Source organism: Heterocephalus glaber, unplaced genomic scaffold (assembly GCF_053883595.1).
Source record: "Heterocephalus glaber isolate CG9 unplaced genomic scaffold, H.glaber_assembly_v1.0 deba00001124, whole genome shotgun sequence".
Taxonomy (NCBI): Eukaryota; Metazoa; Chordata; class Mammalia; order Rodentia; family Bathyergidae; genus Heterocephalus; species Heterocephalus glaber.
In genome coordinates, this window is record NW_028258197.1 from 1,125,321 (window position 1) to 1,143,724 (window position 18,404).

The 18,404-nt window shown below is 39.4% G+C and overlaps 1 protein-coding gene across 5 annotated transcripts in view; it reads left to right on the forward strand.

Annotated features, from left to right (window-relative positions):
* Map3k3 (mitogen-activated protein kinase kinase kinase 3) overlaps nt 1-18,404 on the forward strand; it is a 67,977-nt gene that overhangs the window by 20,165 nt on the left and 29,408 nt on the right. For all 5 annotated transcript variants that reach the window (XM_087210169.1, XM_004868610.3, XM_004868609.3 and 2 more), the window contains 2 exons: nt 8,857-8,956; nt 13,640-13,753. In XM_087210169.1, coding sequence (XP_087066295.1) covers nt 8,857-8,956; nt 13,640-13,753 — 214 coding nt within the window. The remainder of the gene's footprint in view (nt 1-8,856; nt 8,957-13,639; nt 13,754-18,404) is intronic.

An 18,404-nucleotide genomic window follows, 5' to 3' on the forward strand; every position in this document is an offset into this window, starting at 1 on the left:
CCAGCCTGGCCTCAAACTTGCGGCAGTCCTCCTGCCTCAGCCTCCTGAGTGCTAGGACTACAGGCGTGCACCACCACACCTGGCCAATCATGAACATTTTAGTTATCATCATCATCATTATTTTATGTGGGAAGCCAAGTAGAAATTCTCAATGGAGAAAAATGTGACTCCATTTAATTTCTCAGTTGTCTGAGGGAAAATGTTTAAAAAGGATACAGGACTCTGGTCATGGGACCTTGTATGTGTATGTGTGTGGCCTAGGTGTACCTAAGTGTGCCTCTTAGTATTAGTTACCAACTCTTTGCCTCTTCTTCCTGTTGCTGTCCCCACTTTTCCCCTGTGCTTTGAGTATTTGGAGAGGTGAAGAGTGTGTTTATGAGAAGGTCTTCAGCTTTGAGAGTCCCACTGTAGGACCTTAGTAACTCCACATGTTCATTCTGGGAGTGCTCTGCAGCTGGCACCTTTCAGCCCACTTTGAAGATAGCTCCATATGCTGCTGTCCTCTTTTTTAAAAATCCATTCACGAGCCTGCAAGGTTGTTAGAGGCTGCCTGGTAGAAACATTGTGGAAAATGTGGTCTGCAGAACCAGGGTCCTGCTGCTCCCTTATAGGTTCTAGGACTGTTCCAGCCCTGGAAGAAGGAAGGTCTTCTGAGCTCCGTCCACAGCTCTCAGCTTGCATCCTGGCAGAAACAAGGAAATTAAATTGCCACTTCATCATTGCTGCTTTTCACACTCTGATTGAATGGGATTTGGAAAGATGGCCAAACTTGGAGTAGAAGAGAATTTTCAGAAGTAGATATGAAATGAAAAGCTCAATTGTGTTGAAGCCTAATTATGCAGTTAAACTCTTCTGAATTCTCTCTTGCCAAAGTAGTATGCAGTTACAGTGAGTGAACTTACACTGAGAAAGTGTATGTGTTTGGTTTCAGAGAAGCTGCCAGATTGAAACCACAAATATTTAAGGTGGTCAGACAGGAATGGCCTTCTGAAGCCCTGAGTGAAAGAATGTTGGTATCAAGATTTTGAAAACTGTGCATTCTCTTTTTATGGATCTGTTTTCAGGAGCTGTGGCATTTCACCATTTGTGTACTATGTGTGGAATTGAGGACTTTAGAAAGTTGGTACCAGGAAGCCAAGTTCAAGCTGTTCTGTGCCAGGCAGCTCTAGTTTTCATGTATTTTATATCCTAGGGTTTTATAGAGGATGTCATTGTGGGCTTCATTTTTTACAGGGAATGTGAGCAGTATCTTTCAAAATACACACTTTTACAGAATTGGGATTTATAGAAAAAAAGGAAATTAGTGACATTTCCCATTCATTCATGCCAGGTATCCATTCTGGTGGGCAGACTTTGTCTTTGTTTTAAGAGGGTAAGGCCAGAGGGCTAAAGGGTGACCCTCCACCCCTAGCCACTGGGGCCCAAAGAGGAGGACTGTAGGTTAAGATCGCCTTCCTTTTGAAAGCCTTAATGGCAGGACACTGATAGGGTGGTGGTTCCAGATTTGAATCTCTGTTTTGCAGAGTAGTACTCCATTATATTAAAAAGAAAACAACCCACATCTTCTTTATCCATTCATCGGTTGATGGGCGTTTGGGCTGTTTCCAAGATTTAGCTGTTACAGAGTGAGCTGCTGTAAACATGGGTGTGTGTATATATATCACTGTGGTATGATGCTTTTAATTCTTTCAGGAAAATACCAAGAAGAGGAATAGCTGGGTCAAATAGAACCTCTAGTTTTAGTTTTCTGAGGAATCTCTACACTGATTTCCACAGTGGTTGTACCAGCCTACACTCCCACCAACCGGGTAGAAGGGTTCCTTTTTCCCCATAGCCCCGCCAGCGTTTGTTATTGGTTGATTTCTTGATAATAGCCATTCTTTCTGGAGTGAGATAGAATCTCAGTGTTACTTTAATTTGCATCTCTCGAATGACCAGTGATGTTGAACATATTTTCTTTTGAACATCTTTTCTTTTTAAATTCTTTTATTGGTACATTTTAGGTATACAATACGTTTACATTTATCATTGGGTGCTTGATGTACCTGTACTTGTATAGGATGTATCTTGGTTCTTATTATTTTCCCCATTACCTGTGCGTCCTTCACCCCGTCCCCCCTTCCCTATTTACATAGATTTTGTTTCCATTTTTTTTCTTTTCTCTTAATTTTTCCTTTCCCTTCTTTCCTTTCCCTTCTGTCCTTTCCCCTTCCCCTCCCACCACCCCTACCCCTTTGGACCTTTTCTTCCTATTTCAAATTATCAGTTATTCATTTTAATCATTTTAATCCTTATTTACACTTTCAGTTTCTCACACTAGAGAAACTATTGGATATTTACACATGTGTGTCCTAACTTGAACATTTTTTTCATATATTTATTTGCTGTTTCTACGTCATCTGAGAAGTGTCTATTCGTTTTAGATGCCAATTTTTAGATTGGGTCTTTAAATTTGGGGGGGGGTCTGGTGTTTTTTGAGTTCTTTATATATTCCAGATATTAGTCCTTTGTCTGAGGAACAGCTACCAAAAATTTTTTCCCACACTATGGTTTGTCTTGCTGTGCAAAAGCTTTTTAATAAGATGAGGTCCCAGTTGTTGATTCTTTGCGCTAGTTCTGTATGGTTGTGGTTTTGTTCATGAAGTCTTTGTCTACACCAGTGTCTTAAAGAGTTCTGCCTATTCTATCATCTAGCAGATTTAGTGTTTCTGTTTTAATATTTAGATCTTTGATCCATTTCAGTTTTAGTGTAGTGCATGGTGAAAGATACGGGTCTAGTTTAAGTCTTTGGCATGTGGAAAGTGAGTTTTTCCAGCACTATTTATTAGTCTTTTTTTTTTTTTTTTGGTACTGGGGATCAAACTCGGGACCTTGTGCTTGAGAGGCAAGTGGCAGAACCACTGAGCTAAATCCCTGGCCCACCAGCACCATTTATTAAAAGAGGCTATCTTTCTTCCAGTAAAGGTGTTTGGCTCCTTTGTCAAAGATAAGGTGAATGAGTATGTTTGGAGTTGTTTCTGTTCTGGTCTGTTCCATTGATCCTCAGGTCTGTTTTTTTTGCCACTGGCATGCTGGTTTTTTGGGGGGGGTTTTTTGGTACTAAGGATTGAACTCTGGTCCTTGCGCTTGAGCAGCAGGCAGCGAAACCACTGAGCTAAATCCCCGGCCCAGCATGCTGGTTTTTTTTTTTGTACTAGGGATCGAACTCAGGTCCTTGTGCTTGCAAGGCAAGCGGTGGAACCACTGAGCTAAATCCCTGGCCCTAGCATGCTGTTTTTAATCACAGTAGCTTTGTAGTATAGGTATTGTGAGTTTTTGGAGTCTTCTACGTATCATGTCATCACAAATAATGATAATTTAACTTCTTTTCCTGTCCTTATTTCTTTTATTTCTTTCTCTTGTCTCATTGCTCTGGCTAATGTTTCCAGAACTCTATTGAGTAAATGTGGTGATAGTGGACATCCTTGTCTTGTTCCTGATTTTAGAGTGAATGTTTTCAGTTTTTGTCCATTTAATATGATGTTGGCTTGTTGGTTTGTCATAGATGACTTTTATCAGATTGAGATAAAGATCATCTATTCCAGTTTTCTGTAGGGTTTTTATGATGAATGGGTGTTGGACTTTGTCAAATGAATTTTGTGCATCTATTGAAATGGTTTTTGTCCTTGGTTCTGTTAATATGGTGTATTACATTTATTAATTTGCATATGTTGAGCCATCCTTGCATCCCAGGGATGAATCCTGCTTGGTCATGGTATATAAAGTTCTTGATAATTCACTGTATTTTGTTTGCCAGTATCTTATTGAGGATTTTTGTATCCATATTCATTAGGGAGATTGGCCTGATTCTCTTTTTTTTTTTTCTGGTTTTTGGTATCAAGTTAATGCTTGCTTCCAGGAATGAATGTGGAAGTATTACTTTCCTTTCAATTTCATTAAAGAGTTTGAGAAGTAGAGGCATTAGATCTTCTCTAAATTTCTTGTAGGATTCAGCAGTGAATCCATCAAGGCCTGGGCCTTTCCTTGTTGGTAGGTTTTTAATTACATCTTCAATTTCATTGACTGATATTGGGTTATTTAGAATTTTTAAATCTTCCTGATTCAGTTTTGGTAATTCATATGTATCTAAGAATCAGTCCCATTTCTTCTGTGTTTTCCATCCTATTAGAATACGTTCTTCAAGTAGGTATTGATGATCTTCTGGATTTCTGTAGTGATTTCACCCCTTTCATTCCTAATTGCATGGATTTGAGTCTTTTCTTTCCTTTCCTTTTTTTTTTTTTTTTTGATGAGATTGGCTAAGGGTTTGCCAATTTTATTTAATCTTTTTTTTTTGGACCAGGGATCGAACTCAGGACCTTGTGCTTACAAGGGAGACATGGCATCACTGAGCTAAATCCCCAGCCTCAATTTTATTTAATCTTTCAAAGAATCAACTCTTCAATTCATTGATTCTTTGTATTGTTTTCTTAGTCTCCATTGCATTAATTTCTGCTGTGGTCTTTATAATTTCCTTTCTTGTAAGAGCTTTGGGCTTGACTTGATCCTCTTTTTCTAGAAGCTTAAGGTTCAACATTAGGTTATTTGAGCTCAGTTTGTTTTTCTGATATGGGAATTCACCGCTATAAATTTCCCTTGTAGAACTGCTTTCATTGCACCCCATAACTTCCAGTGTGTTGTACTGGCATTGTCATTTAGTTGTAAAAAATGTCTAATTTCTTTTTTAATTTCATCTGTGACCATTGGTTATTCAAGAGGGTGTTATTTAATTTCCATGTGTTGGGCCAGGGATTTAGTTCAGTGATTCTGCCGCCTGCCCCACAAGCGCAAGGATCTGAGTTCGCTCCCTGGTACCAAAAAAAAAAAGAAAATAATTTTCATGTGTTTGTGGGAGTTTTGTGGTTTCTTTCAACGTTGATTTCCAATTTCATACACTATGGTCTAATAATATGCATGGTATAATTTCAGTTCCTTTGCATTTACTTAAGCATGTTCTGTGAGCTAGTATGTGGTCTATTTTGGAGAATATCCCATGTGCAGCTGAGAAGAATGTGTATTCTGATGATGTGATGGAACACTCTGTAAACATCTAAGTCCATTTGTTCAAAAGTTTGGTTCAGTTCTGATATCTCTTTGTGGATTTTTTGTCTAGTTGATCTATTTGTAGCAGTAGGGTATTGAGGTTCCCTCATTACAATTGTATAGTGTTCATTTGATTTTTCATCAAAGTCCTGATTTCTGATCTCGATCAGACTATCAGGTGGCTTTTAGGGGTTTTGAATGGCTCATTGGCAGACCAAATACAGGAGAATTAAATCTCTGAGCCTGATTCTTTTCTAGGATTGTGCTAGGAACATCTGGAGTAGACTTGTGGTATTTTATCCAGAAAGGCCATTTTCTTTTTCTTTTTTTTTTTTTCTCCTACTAGGGATTGATCCGATGGCCTTAGTGAGCTAGCTACACTCCCAGCCCTTTGTTTTATTTTGCAACAGTCACATTATGTTGCCTAGACAGTCCTTGAGCAAAGCTGCTCCCCTTTAAACTCTTGGTGAATCCCTGAAGTGAGGGTATGATTTGATATCAGGAATTAATAAAGAACTATCTTCTCTCCAGAGGCTCCAGAAAACACCTTCCTATATAACCCATCTAGATAGTATCTTTAATAGTAACTAACACTATCACTGCTTGGAACAGTGGATTTGAGAATAAAGATATAAAAATTATATATATCATGAATGGATTTCCTAGTGGAGACAAATCAATATATTTGGCAGTATAATTTCCAAAGGAAAAACTATGGCGGAATTATCTTCCTGAGATGTCAGGCTTTACATGAAGGACAGATTATGGTTTGTAGTAATATTCTATCAAATCTGTCCAATAAAAGTTTCTGCTATAATGGAAATGTTCTATATTTGTGCTGCCCAGTACAGTAGCCACTAACCACATGTGGCTAGTGAGCCTTTCATATGTGGCTAGTGAGACTGAGGGATCAATTTTAAATTTAATTTAAATAGAACCATGTGGCTATTGGTTGCCAAATTGGATAACACAGCTCTAGACGATGAAGGTTTTTTATACTGCTCATTAATTTGATCCAACCTAGCACAGAGAAACATTAAAGAATTATCTTAGTCATAGTTTATTAAAATCCAATGGTTTAGATCCCTCTTTTCCTGTGGCTTATGGCTTCTTCCTCTAGTTATACCACTTCCCACTCTGGGGGAGCAGGGAAGATGTGAAAGAACTGCACAATTCTTCCTGTCATTGTGGAGGAGGCCAAGCAGTATAGAGCCCATGGCTGTATGCTGCTGTTTCCCCATGAGGCTGATTTCATCCTGCTTAGGCATACCGAGATGAAGGTTGTTTTAATATGCAATGTCCTAATCATGGAACATCTTTTCATGTGTGTATTCCTAATTCTTCTGTAAATTGTCTCTTTTTCTGTTGAGGTTTTTTTGTCTTTTTTCTTCATTTATTTTTTTAATGGATATTTGTTAAATATTTTCTCCAAGTTTGATATATTTTTTAAAATCTTCATTGATGGTTTATTTTTCTATCAAGTTTAAATTTTTGTTGTCAAGTCTATCTTCTTGATTTTTGTTTATATTATGTTTAGGAAGACATTTTCCCCTGTAACATACTTTTTTTTTTTTTTGGTACTTGTGATCGAACTCAGGTCCTTGAGCTTGCACAGCAGGCTGAGAAACCACTGAGCCAGATCCCCGGCCCCTGTAACATACTTTTTAAAGGTAGGATCTCACTGTGTAGCTCCAGGTGGTCTTGAACTCTTGGCTTCAGGCCATCCTCCTACTTCTGCCTTCTGAGTAATGAAGACCGTAGACATGTACCGCCATGCCTGGCCAAGATTCTTGTTTTTGTTTTTTAGTTTTGTTTTGTTGTTATTTTGGTTTTTGGAGACAGGGTCTCACTATGTAGTTCAGGCTGGCTTTGAACTCACTGTGTAGTCCAGGCTGGCCTCGAACTTCTGGCAGTCCTCCCTCAGCCTTCCCAGTGCTGGATTACAGTCATGTGCCACCACACCTGGCAAGATTGGGGGAGGTGGTTACCAGGGATCGAACTCAGGACCTTGTGCTTGCAAGGCAGGCAGTGGAACCACTGAGCTAAATCCCTGGCCTGTGTTTCTTTCTGATGTTCTCTTCTGTTCCATTTATCTCTTTGCTTATTTTTAATTATTCAGGTTCTAGGATATTAGGTTGGACCCCTTATGAAATTACTACCTTTGTGTATCAAAAATGATTGACTAACCCCCCCCAAATGGTTGACCATCAGCAGTCCTATATAATTAAACCTAATATATTGATTAAAATTTTTTATTATTGCCAGATGTGGTGGTACACTCCTGTAACTCAGTACTCTGGGAGGCTAAGGGAGGAAGATTTCAAGTTTGAGCCCACTCTTCGTAATTTATTGATTTAGTGAAACTGTCTCAGTAAAACAAAAAAAGGGTCTGGGGATGTAGCTCATTGCAAAGGTCTGGAGTTCAGTTCCCAGTACCACCAAAACAATCAAACAAAAAGCCCTTTTATTATGAAAATTTCCAACACATGTGAACATGAATAGAATATTATACTGAACATCCATGGACTTGTCATCTAGCTTCCACATTATCAACATTTAGCTAGTCTTGTTTTATTTATTCCCACCTTTTAATTTTTCTGGGATATTTAATAAATATTTTAATACCTCTTTGCTCAAGGTCTTACTCTGCTTTATATTTATAGAAATTGGTTTTTTTAATTGACCTAATGAATCTCTACAGTAAAGCTTCAATATCAACAATACTTACATGCCCAGATGTGACAGTGGTTTAAAAAAACTGATCTGGCAAGGCACAATAGCACCTGCCTATAATCCCAGCTACTTGGTAGGCTGAGGAAGGAAGATTGTAAGTTTGAGCGCAGGCTTGGGAAATTAGCAGGATCCTATCTCAAATTTTTTTTTTTTGCTACCGGGGATCGTACTCGGGACCTTGCGCTTGTGAGGCAGGCACTGGAACCACTGAGCTAAATCCCCAGCCCCTTTTTTTTTGGTACTGGGGATCAAACTCAGGACCTTGTGCTTGTGAGGCAGGCGGCAGAACCACTGAGGCAAATCCCCGGCCCCCTATCTCAAATTTTTAAAAAGAGCTGAAAATATAACTCAGTGCAAAGGCCCTGGGTTCAATCCCCAGTATGGTGAAGAAAAGAGAAGAAAACTAATCAAATATCATCAATGCAAGGGGAATTCCCATCATGTGAATCTCAGTTCTGAGAATAATCACTACTATATTGATATTCCTGTTCAAAAATGAACACTGGAAAAGACCTTTCAGATCTTAAGAGTTGAGTAACTTAGAAATTGAGATCATGTATTCAAGACTGCTACTTTGATTTCTAGGTTTTCTAGCATATTTCCTAACAAGAATATTTGTAACATAGTGTTTAAATCAAGTAGCCTGCTGTGATACATACTGCCATTGGCCTACCTAAACATCCAAGCTTAAAGTAGTAAAATAAATGGTTGGGATTCAACAATGGTTGTGAGCGCTATTGTCAGACCTAAGGGAGGCTCAGATGAAGGGCAAAAGGGTAAAGTAGAGAAGAGACGAAAAAGAAGCAGTAGGGATTTAGCTCAGTGGCACTGCGCCTGCCTCATATGCACAAGGTCCTGAATTCGATACCTGGTACAAAAAAAAAAGGATAGCTCTCCCAAGAAGCAGTAGAGAAAAAGGCAAACTGAATAAATGAAAAAAGATAATCTTATATTGAAAAGAAAGGGAAACTACACTCAGGCTTCTGCTTTCTAAATACTGTGTTTTAAGTAATAGTTAACCAACTCTCACGTTCTTTTCAGAATTATAGCATTCAGCCGGCCTGTGAGATATGAAGATGTGGAGCACAAGGTGGCAACAGTATTTGGGCAACCTCTTGATCTACATTACATGAACAATGAGGTGAGAGAGATGAATGGTGCATAGTAATGGGAATTTGAGGGAGTCAAGTTGGTGGGCAAGATAGACTTGGCAGCATCATGGCTCTTTGACAGTCACTTCCTCACTGTGTAGGGGGTTTTTTTGGGTTTTTTTGGTACTGGGGATTGAACTTGGGACCTTGTGCTTGCAAGGCAGGCAGCAGAACCTCTGAGCTAAATCCCCGGCTTCACTGTGTAGTTTTATTTGTTGAAGAGTTAGAATTTTTCTTCATGGTTTAGAGCCAAGTGCATTGGCACCTGTACTCTCAGCTACTCAGGAGGCTAGGGCACGAGGACCACAAGTTTGAAGTTAGCCTGGGCAACTCAGCGAGAACCTGTCTCAAAAATTAAAAAATAGGGCAGGGATTTAGCTCAGTGACGCTACTGCCTGCCTTGCAAGCACAAGGTCCCGAGTTCGATTCCTCGGTACCAAAAAAAATTAAAAAATAGAAAGGACAGGGTATGTGGTTCAGTGCTAGAGCACACCCCCTACCCCCCAGGTTCAATCTTACTATAAAACAAATACACAAACAAAAATGAAATAAAAAGAGCTGAGGATGTAACTCAAATGAGCTCTTGGCTAGCATATACTAAGTCCTGGGTTTGATTCCCCAGCCCCACAAAAAAAAAAATTTTTTTTCTTAGTTTAGGGCTGAAATCTGCAGGTGCTGAGAGAGCCCCTTCTAATAAAACATACAACTACAATTGGGTTTACTATGAGACAATCTGATCTTTTGGGCTTTTAAAATAAATTTTAGAAAGATAGCAGTTTTAAAAAAATAAATCACTAACTCTGAAGTTAATAATAGTACAAGTGCAGGGCTGGGGATATAGGTCAGTGGCACTGTGCATGCCTGACAAGTGCAAGGTCCTGAGTTCAATCCCCGGTACTGGGGTAGGGGGTGGCACTAGGAGTCAATAATAATACAGGTTCAAAAATTTGAGACATATAAATTAGCCAGTTGTGGTGGCACACATCTGTTATCCTAGCATTCTGGGAGGCTGATCCAGGAGGATTGAAAGTTCAAGCCCAGCTTGGGCAACTTAGCAACTTGACAAGATCCTGTCTCAAAATAAAACTTTAAAAAAAGGGCTGGGTTTGTAGCTCAGTGCAAAGGCCCTGGGTTCAATCCCCAGTGTGCCTCCCTGCCCCCAATTTCAGATGTCCATACTATACTATTATCAGTGAACAGGAGCTGACTTCTTTTTTTTTTATTATTTTGGTACTGGGGATTGAACTTGGGACCTTGTGCTTGTGAGGCAGGCAATGACACCACTGAGCTAAACCCCTGGCTTTTTTTTTTTTTTTTTTTTTTTTGAGACAGGGTCTCACTATGTAGTTCAAGCTGGCCTTGAACTCACAGTGATCCTCCTGCCTCAGCCTCCCAAGTGCTGGGATTACAGATGTGTGCTGGCACACTTGGCTTGCTGTATAATTTAAAATTCCCTCATTCCTTTCTTTTCTTTGCCCTTTATTTAAACTCTGCCATACCAGGATTTGAGAAGCTCAAATGAAAAAAATCTGTTGTTTTATTTAATTTATATTTTTGTAATATGTTTTATTGAGATACAATTCACTTACCATGCAGTTCACTCTCTTAAGTATACAATTCAGTGGTTTTTTGTTGTTGTTGTTGTTGTTTGTTTTTTCACAAATCCGGGGAGACAGAAATGCCTTTTTATTGTATACAAATAGGAGTGCCTTCACTCCATTCCACAGTCTCCCTCTCCCAGCAATTCAGTCTGCCCCATCAGCAGCCACTTACTCACTGGCTAGAAAAAGTAACACACTAACACGAGTAGAATATACAATTCACGATACTGGGCCTGCTTTATACCGAAGGTCAGGCCTCTATAGTGAGGTACTAAGGTACCGCCATCAGTGGGTTTTATTATATGCATAGAGTTGTGCAACCAACACCATCCGTTAAGTCCAAAACATTTTTATCACCCTAAAGAGAAACTCTGTACCCATTAGTAGTCACTGCCTCTTCTTTTCTTCCTCAGCTTTTTATTTTCTGTCTTTGATTTTCTTATTCTGAATATTTTATATAAGTGGGATCATATAATATGTGGCCTTTTGTTTCTGGCTTCTTTCACTAGGTCTGTATTTTTAAAAGTCATCCACACTATAGTATGTATCAAGACTTCATTGTTCTGTATGGCTAAATAATAAATATTCCATTCCATAGATGTATCAGTTTTTGAGTATCCATTCATCTGCTGATGGACACTTTTGTTTCTAGATGTTGGTGATTATGGATAATGATGTGATAAACATTTGTGTACAAGTTTTACATATCTTTTCAGTTCGTAAATATATGTATAAGTGATATTGCTTGGTTACGTGACAAGTCTAACTTTTCTTTAACTGCCCAAACTTTTTTGTAATGGGTGCACTATTATACATTCCTACTAGCAATTTATGAGAGTTGCAATTTCTCCACCATTCTCAGCGTCACTTGCTATTTTCTCTTTCTTTTTTCTATTTATTTGTTGTTTTTGGTACTGAGGATCGAACCAAGGGCCTTTTATATGCTAGATAAGAGCTCTGCCACTGAACTATATGCCCAGACCCTTCTGTTTAATAGCCATGCTGGTGGCTGGGGAACACAGTATGTCATTGTGGTTTTGATTTGGGGTTTTTTTTGGTACTGGGGATTGAACTCCGGACCTTGTGCTTGCAAGGCAGGCGGCGGTGCCACTCAGCTAAATCCCCAGCCCTGTATTTTTCTAATGACTAGTGAGGTTGAACATCTTTTCATGTGTTTTTATTTTTTATTTTGAGACAGGGTCTTGCTAAGTCACTCAGTTGTCCAGGCTGAGGTTGACCTTGATATCCTCCTGCTTCAGTCTCCTGGAGTGCTAGAAGTACAGATATGTACCATTAGATCTGGCCCTTACCCATTTTAAAAATTGAATTTATTTATTTTTTGCACAGTACTGGGAATTGAATCCAAGGTCTTCACACTGAGCTACGTCTCTAGGCCTTATTAAAATTTATTCTCTCTCTCTCTCCCTCCCTCCCTCCCTCTCCCTCCCTCCCTCTCCCTCTCTCTCCCTCCCTCTCCCTCCCTCTCCCTCCCTCTCCCTCCCTCTCCCTCTCTCTCCCTCCCTCTCCCTCTCTCTCCCTCCCTCTCTCTCCTTTCTTTCTTTTGTACCAGGGATCAAACTCTGGACTTTGCACTTGCGAGGCAGGCAGTGGAACCCCTGAGCTAAATCCCCGGCCCTCTTTCTATTTTATTTTGAGACAGGGTGTCTAAGTTGCAGACTGGCCTCAAACTTGCATCCTCCTACCTCATTAATACCTGCCTCCTGTAATACCGAGTAGCTGGTATTACATTTGTGTGCCACCTTGCCCAGCTAAAATTTTATTTTACTTTTTTTTTTGAGAGAGGGACTCATTATGTAGTTCAGGCCTGCCTTGAACTCACCATGTAATCGAGTCCTCCTGTCTCAGCCTCCCAAGAACTGGGATTACAGGCATGAGCCACCATGCCTGGCTCTGAAATTTTATTTCAGATACTATTCTTACTGTTTGTTTTTTCCTAGTTTAAGATTTAGAGTTCTTTCATCTCATTGTATTATAAATTAGAAACTGAATTAATTTGAACTTTTGCTTGGTTTTATTTTTATCAAAAATGTATTAGATCTGACATTTGTTAGGTCCTAGACAAAGCATGCTTTTGCATCTTTTTTTTTTTTTTTTTTACTGTACTGGGGATTGAACTCAGGACCTTGCACTTCTGAGGTAGGCGTGGTGCCACTAAGCTAAATCCTGGCCCTGCTTTTGCATCTTTTAATACTATGTACTCGTAATGTTCTCTGCTTTAACAGTGAGTAAGACGTACTGTATCTGTGCCTGACTTTCTCTTTAATAATTGAATGGAATGAAAATGGAAGAGATGGTTCTCAGCCTGATTCTTTGTCATTAAACATTAAGATAGTAAGTGTTGCTCTGTAGTCTAAATTTGTGCTAAGTTTTCATCCCCTGCCCATCCCCCTACCTCTCCTCTACCTTTCCTGCTTATTCTTTTGACGTCAGCACAATTGGAGACTGGGGGTGGAGGTGGGGATTGTACTGCTTACTTTGGAAAGCAATATGGGAGATGTAGCTGTTTAGGATTTGATGCTTTGGAGTAGACAGTATTTTTTTTTTAGAGAGGAAGCTGTTCTCAGAAATTGTCTCAAACAATGAGATATGCTACAGCAGTGGATGAACAAAAAAACATTAAGTAAAAGGAGGTAGATGCAGAAGACTATAAATCTTTGAATTGAATTGAATATGTATGAACTGTCTGATTTCATTTATATTAAATGTCTAGAAGAGGCAAATCTATAGAGACAGAAAGTAGATCAGTGGCTTCCTGGGGCTGGAGGTACAAAGGGACAGTGACTGTAAATGGGCACAAGAGATGTTTTAGGAGTAAGGGCAATCTTTGAAAATTGAATTGTGATGATTGCACAACTCCATAAAGTGACTAAAAATTATTGAGCTACACACTTACAGAAAGAAATCTCTATGATTTCAGCTAGATCTTTAAGACCCAGTAGTATCCAGTGAGATTGTTTTTCTCTAAACTTAGTTTTTGTTTATTTTTGTAAACCAAAGCATTGAGAAAAATTTGTAGTTTATGATTTCCATTTTCTCTGTCCTGTGTCACAGCTCTCCATCCTGCTGAAAAACCAAGATGATCTCGATAAAGCAATTGACATTTTGGATAGAAGCTCAAGCATGAAAAGCCTTAGGATATTGCTGCTGTCCCAGGACAGAAACCATGTAAGTAGTTGCTGTCATGGTCTGGCAGCTGAAGGCAAGGCTTGCTTTCCTCCAGACCTGCCTTGCTTCCTTGTCAGAATTCTGTGTTCCTCAGCCACTGCCAAAGTGACAGCCTAAGTGGAACCCAGCTCCCTGTGTTGGTGGCCAGCATTCGCTTTCATTCTGCATTTGATTTCACTGAAAGTGAGACTGTCAGTGTTGAAGTTACCACTGATGATTATTTGGCTAATAGTGTGGGAGGCAGGAAAACACTTTATGATAAAGGAGAAAATTCTTTTTCTCTATATTTATGTTCTTTCAGTTAGATTTTGACCCCGCTAAGAAAGATTTGATTAGTGTAGGGGTGCTGTTCTGCAAAGGATATGAGACTATTATGCTTTGTGAACCCAACTCCCATAACTCACTAGCCTTGCCTTTCCTTTGGGACATCGTAGGAAACAGACTTCTTTCTATTTAAGAGAAAAAGGTCATGGGCTGAAGGATTGCTGCCTTACCAAATGGCAGGTGATCTATGGGAGCTGTCAAAAGGGGGAATTTATCTCTTACACAATTTTCTCTGCTGTATGATTGCTGGGCGTCTACTTTTCACAAGAATACTTACAATCTGAGTCTATCAGGGTTTGTTTTGTTTGTTTGTTTGGTTTTGGTTTTTTGAGACAGGGTCTCACTATGTAGTTCAGGCTGGCCTTAAACTCACTCTGTAGCCCATCTAGCCTTGAACTCATGGCTATCTTCCTGCCCCTGAGTGCTGAGGTTACAGGGGTACACCACCACGCCCAGCTGAATCTGCCTTCTAATCACTGGTTCCCATACCAGTTTTCTTCAGATGAATGTTTCTGAAGGTCTCCTGGCACTCTTTGCTTTCATTATGCTTGGAGACATTTGACTGTGCACAGCTGACATGGCTGATGAGAACTATGGATATAACATACAAGGAAACCATTTAGGTGGAATGGTACTCATGCTCACCATTATTTTCTAAAGAGACTTGAGGGGCTAGACTGTCATTGTTTGGGGGGAGACTAAGAATGCAGTTACGAAAACATAGAATAAAGCAGATCACCTCAAATATTACAGAAATGTTCCTGTGCATGAGGAATGCTCTTCTTGATCCCAATGTATCTTCTGGATGTCTTGGGAAATATTCCAATTTCTCTGTTCAAGTTACTCTCCTGCTCTATATAGTCCTTTACTGGCTATCATGCAAGATCTAAATTTAATCTAGCATCCAAGGTTCACCACTGACTGTTCCTACTTTCAGCTCCCCAATCTTGTCTTCCCACAGTCCTTAGTGTACTCCCCCTACTCCAAAGCCCATGCTTTTTACACTTTGTTAGTCCATGGTTATCACCTTTTTTTAGGATCTTTTATTTACTACAATTTGTTCGGCATTTTTGACTGAGGCCATTTTGATTATTCCTTATTCCTTCAGTCGTTGGATATAATTTGTAGACCACTTTGTAAGTTATATAGTAGTTCCTTGTAGTTGCTGCACATTTATGTTTTACTCCAAAGGATTATAAGCTCCCCCAAACAGGAGCTATATCATTGTTTTGGAACCCCTTCCCCATCCATTCACTAAAACATAGTGAGTGCTTCTTCAGCTGTTGGCAAGAGTCAAGCAGAGATCATTTTCAGCAACCTTCTTCCCTAGACAAGAAACTGGAGGGCCGGGGATTTAGCTCAGTGGTTCTAGTGCCTGCTTTGCTGCAAGCACAAGGACCCGAGAGTTTCATTCCCAGTACCAAAAAAAGAAACTGGAATTGGAGTTTGGTTTAGTAATTACTTGCCTGGGAGCTAGCACCTCTGATGTGATTGTGATCCCTATACTCTCCTGATCACCTGATGAGAAATTATAGACAACTGGTTCTTTACACCAGTGTTCTGATCAGTGAAGTGCACATGGCTGCAGATATTGCTGCAGGACCCAGAGCTGTTTGAAAAATGACCAGCTAAGGTCTGACCCTCATAGCCTTACATAGGACAAATGCCACATTGATGCCTCTTTTTGAGTGATGTTTTAAGAAATTATAATGAAATCAGTGTAAGTTTTCCTACAGTTTAAAAAAAACCAAGAGGGCTATTTTACATAATCTTATTGCTATAACACATTTATTGATATATTTGGTGCATATGCCTTTCTAGTCTTTGGTCATATTGAATATGTACCTTATGTAAATGTTTTCCTGGTATTTATACAATTTTCTAATTTATTTTTTTGCTTAACATTGTCATTAACTAGGCATGGTAATGTAACCTGTAATTCCAGCAATGCAGAAGGCTGAGGTAGGAGACGACAGGTTCAAGCCAGCCTGGTCAACTTATTGAGACTCTTACTTCTACAATAAAAAATAAATAAATAAAAAAGGCTGAGAATGTAGCTCTGTGATAGAGCACTTGCCTAGCTCATGAGATGCTGTGTTTGATCACTGGTACCACACACACACAAAAAAAGAAACTTTTCTTTGTAAATATATCTTCATAACTATAATTTTTAAGGATGCATAATTCTCTTGAAATGAATATAAATATATATATATATATATATATATATATATATTTTTTTTTTTTTTTTTTTTTTTTTTTTTTGTAGATAGGATCTTGCTATGTATTCCAGGCTGGCTTTGAACTTACTATGTAGCCCAGGCTGGCCTTTCACAGTGATCTTCCTGCCTCAGCCTCCTGAGTGCTGGGATTACAGGCGTGCTCCACTATGCCTGACTTCAGAATTTATTAAATGACCATACTTTGTTACTGTCAGTACACTTAAACTGCTTCCATTTTTTTGCATTTGTAAAGATTTGCATTTATTCTGGGAATCAGTGATACTTGCCTAACATGTACAAGGCCCTGGGTTCAAGTACTACTGCAGAAAAAGGTTTGGACTTATGACTAATGGTGGCAATAGTATCTTTTCTTCCTCAGCTAGATTTCAATTTTTCATTTTTTTTTTTTTTTTTTTGGTACCAGGGATCGAACTTGGGTCCTTGCGCTTGCAAGGCAAGCGACGGAACCACTGAGCTAAATCCCCAGCCCAAGATTTCAATTTTTTTTTTTTTAAGATAGGGTCTTGGTTTGTAGTCTAGGCCCTTGAATTCACTATGTAGACCAGGCTGGCCTCGAACTCTTTTTTTTTTTTTTTTTGGTACTGAGGATCGAACTCGGGACCTTGTGCTTGTGAGGCAGGTACCAGAACCACTGAGCTAAATCCCTGGCCCCAGCCTCAAACTCTTGATCCTCCTGCCTCAGCCTTCCAAGTGCTGGGATTATAGGCACGCACTACCACACTTGGCATAGATGTCAGGCTTTGAAATATAGAGGAAAATTATGATGAAAAAAAATGCTGTGTTAGAATCCTCACTTGTAGAACAATGCTTCTCTAACTGGTGAAATATTAGTTTTGTTCTTTTAATTTCCAATCTGTTATGGGCCAGTTTTTAAAAAAAAATTTTTTTTGAGATACAAATGGAAAAGTAAACTAAACTGTTATAAAATAAAATTTAAAAATAAACTCATAAGAAATAATAGGCATAAAGCACTCTGCCAAATTGCTGTAAAGTTTTTCAAGAGTTACTCTCCATTTCTGTACTTACTTGGTGGGGGACTAGTGTACAGTTTGTGGTCTGGCACCATCCCAGAGATCACACTTGAAGTACACTGCTCCAAGATACCATGTTACCTCGTCTTCAGTTCCCCCTGAAAGCTATCAGCCACTTTGTTTCTCTACTTTGAGTAATTGCCCCATTCTCGTTTTGTAACCACTTATTCCTTTCTTATTCTTGTTTTTATGGGGGGTGGGGGGTGGGGGAGTTGAGACAGTCTCACTGTGTAATTCATGCTGGACTTGAACTCACTATGTAGCCCAGGCTGGCTTCGAACTCATGGCAATCCTCCTGCCTCAGCCTCCCAAGTGCTGGGATTATAGGCATGTGCTATCACGCCCGGCTTTTTCCTGTTGTTAAATATTCTGTCTCTTCTTTTTGGATTCCTTTTCTGCTGATCCTTCTAATCTTTCTTCTGTCTTTATCCCTCAACCATGGTACAGTCATATCCCTCCCACTGCATGGCCAAAGCCATGTTTTAGACTTCAGTATTGTTTTGATCTGGGGACTCCTGGATTTGTTAAACCTCTGACCAGAAGGTCTGACTTTGATCACATATATATGCTTGACTGTCTTTACTGACTAAAGAGTTGTGTCCTTTTTACACTATTCACATATAAAAGTGACCCCCAACCCCTTGAAATTTTTGTCTTCCTCAAGACTTTTCCAAGATCAGTTATCTTTTATACCATAGAAAATAGAACAATACAACATCTCACAACTTTTCCTCAAGGACAGCATTATACTTTTTGTTCTAATGTTACCCAGCTGTGGAGGTCCTTGGCAAGGTTTCTTATGGACCAAGGTAATTTTAGGGTTACTTTTCTGGATGGTAACTGATAGGTAGAGGACTACACAGAACAACTGGATTCTAGACCAGCTCTGCCACCATATACGTACTGTCTTGGCTGGGCGAGCCACAGTTTCCCAGCTGTACACCGGAGATGACAGATGCCTGCCTTGAACTCCTCAGAGTTGTAAAAATGATTGAGATGAAAGCAATCACCTTTTATAAGTAAGGTGCTATTATTTTTAAACATGGACCAAAC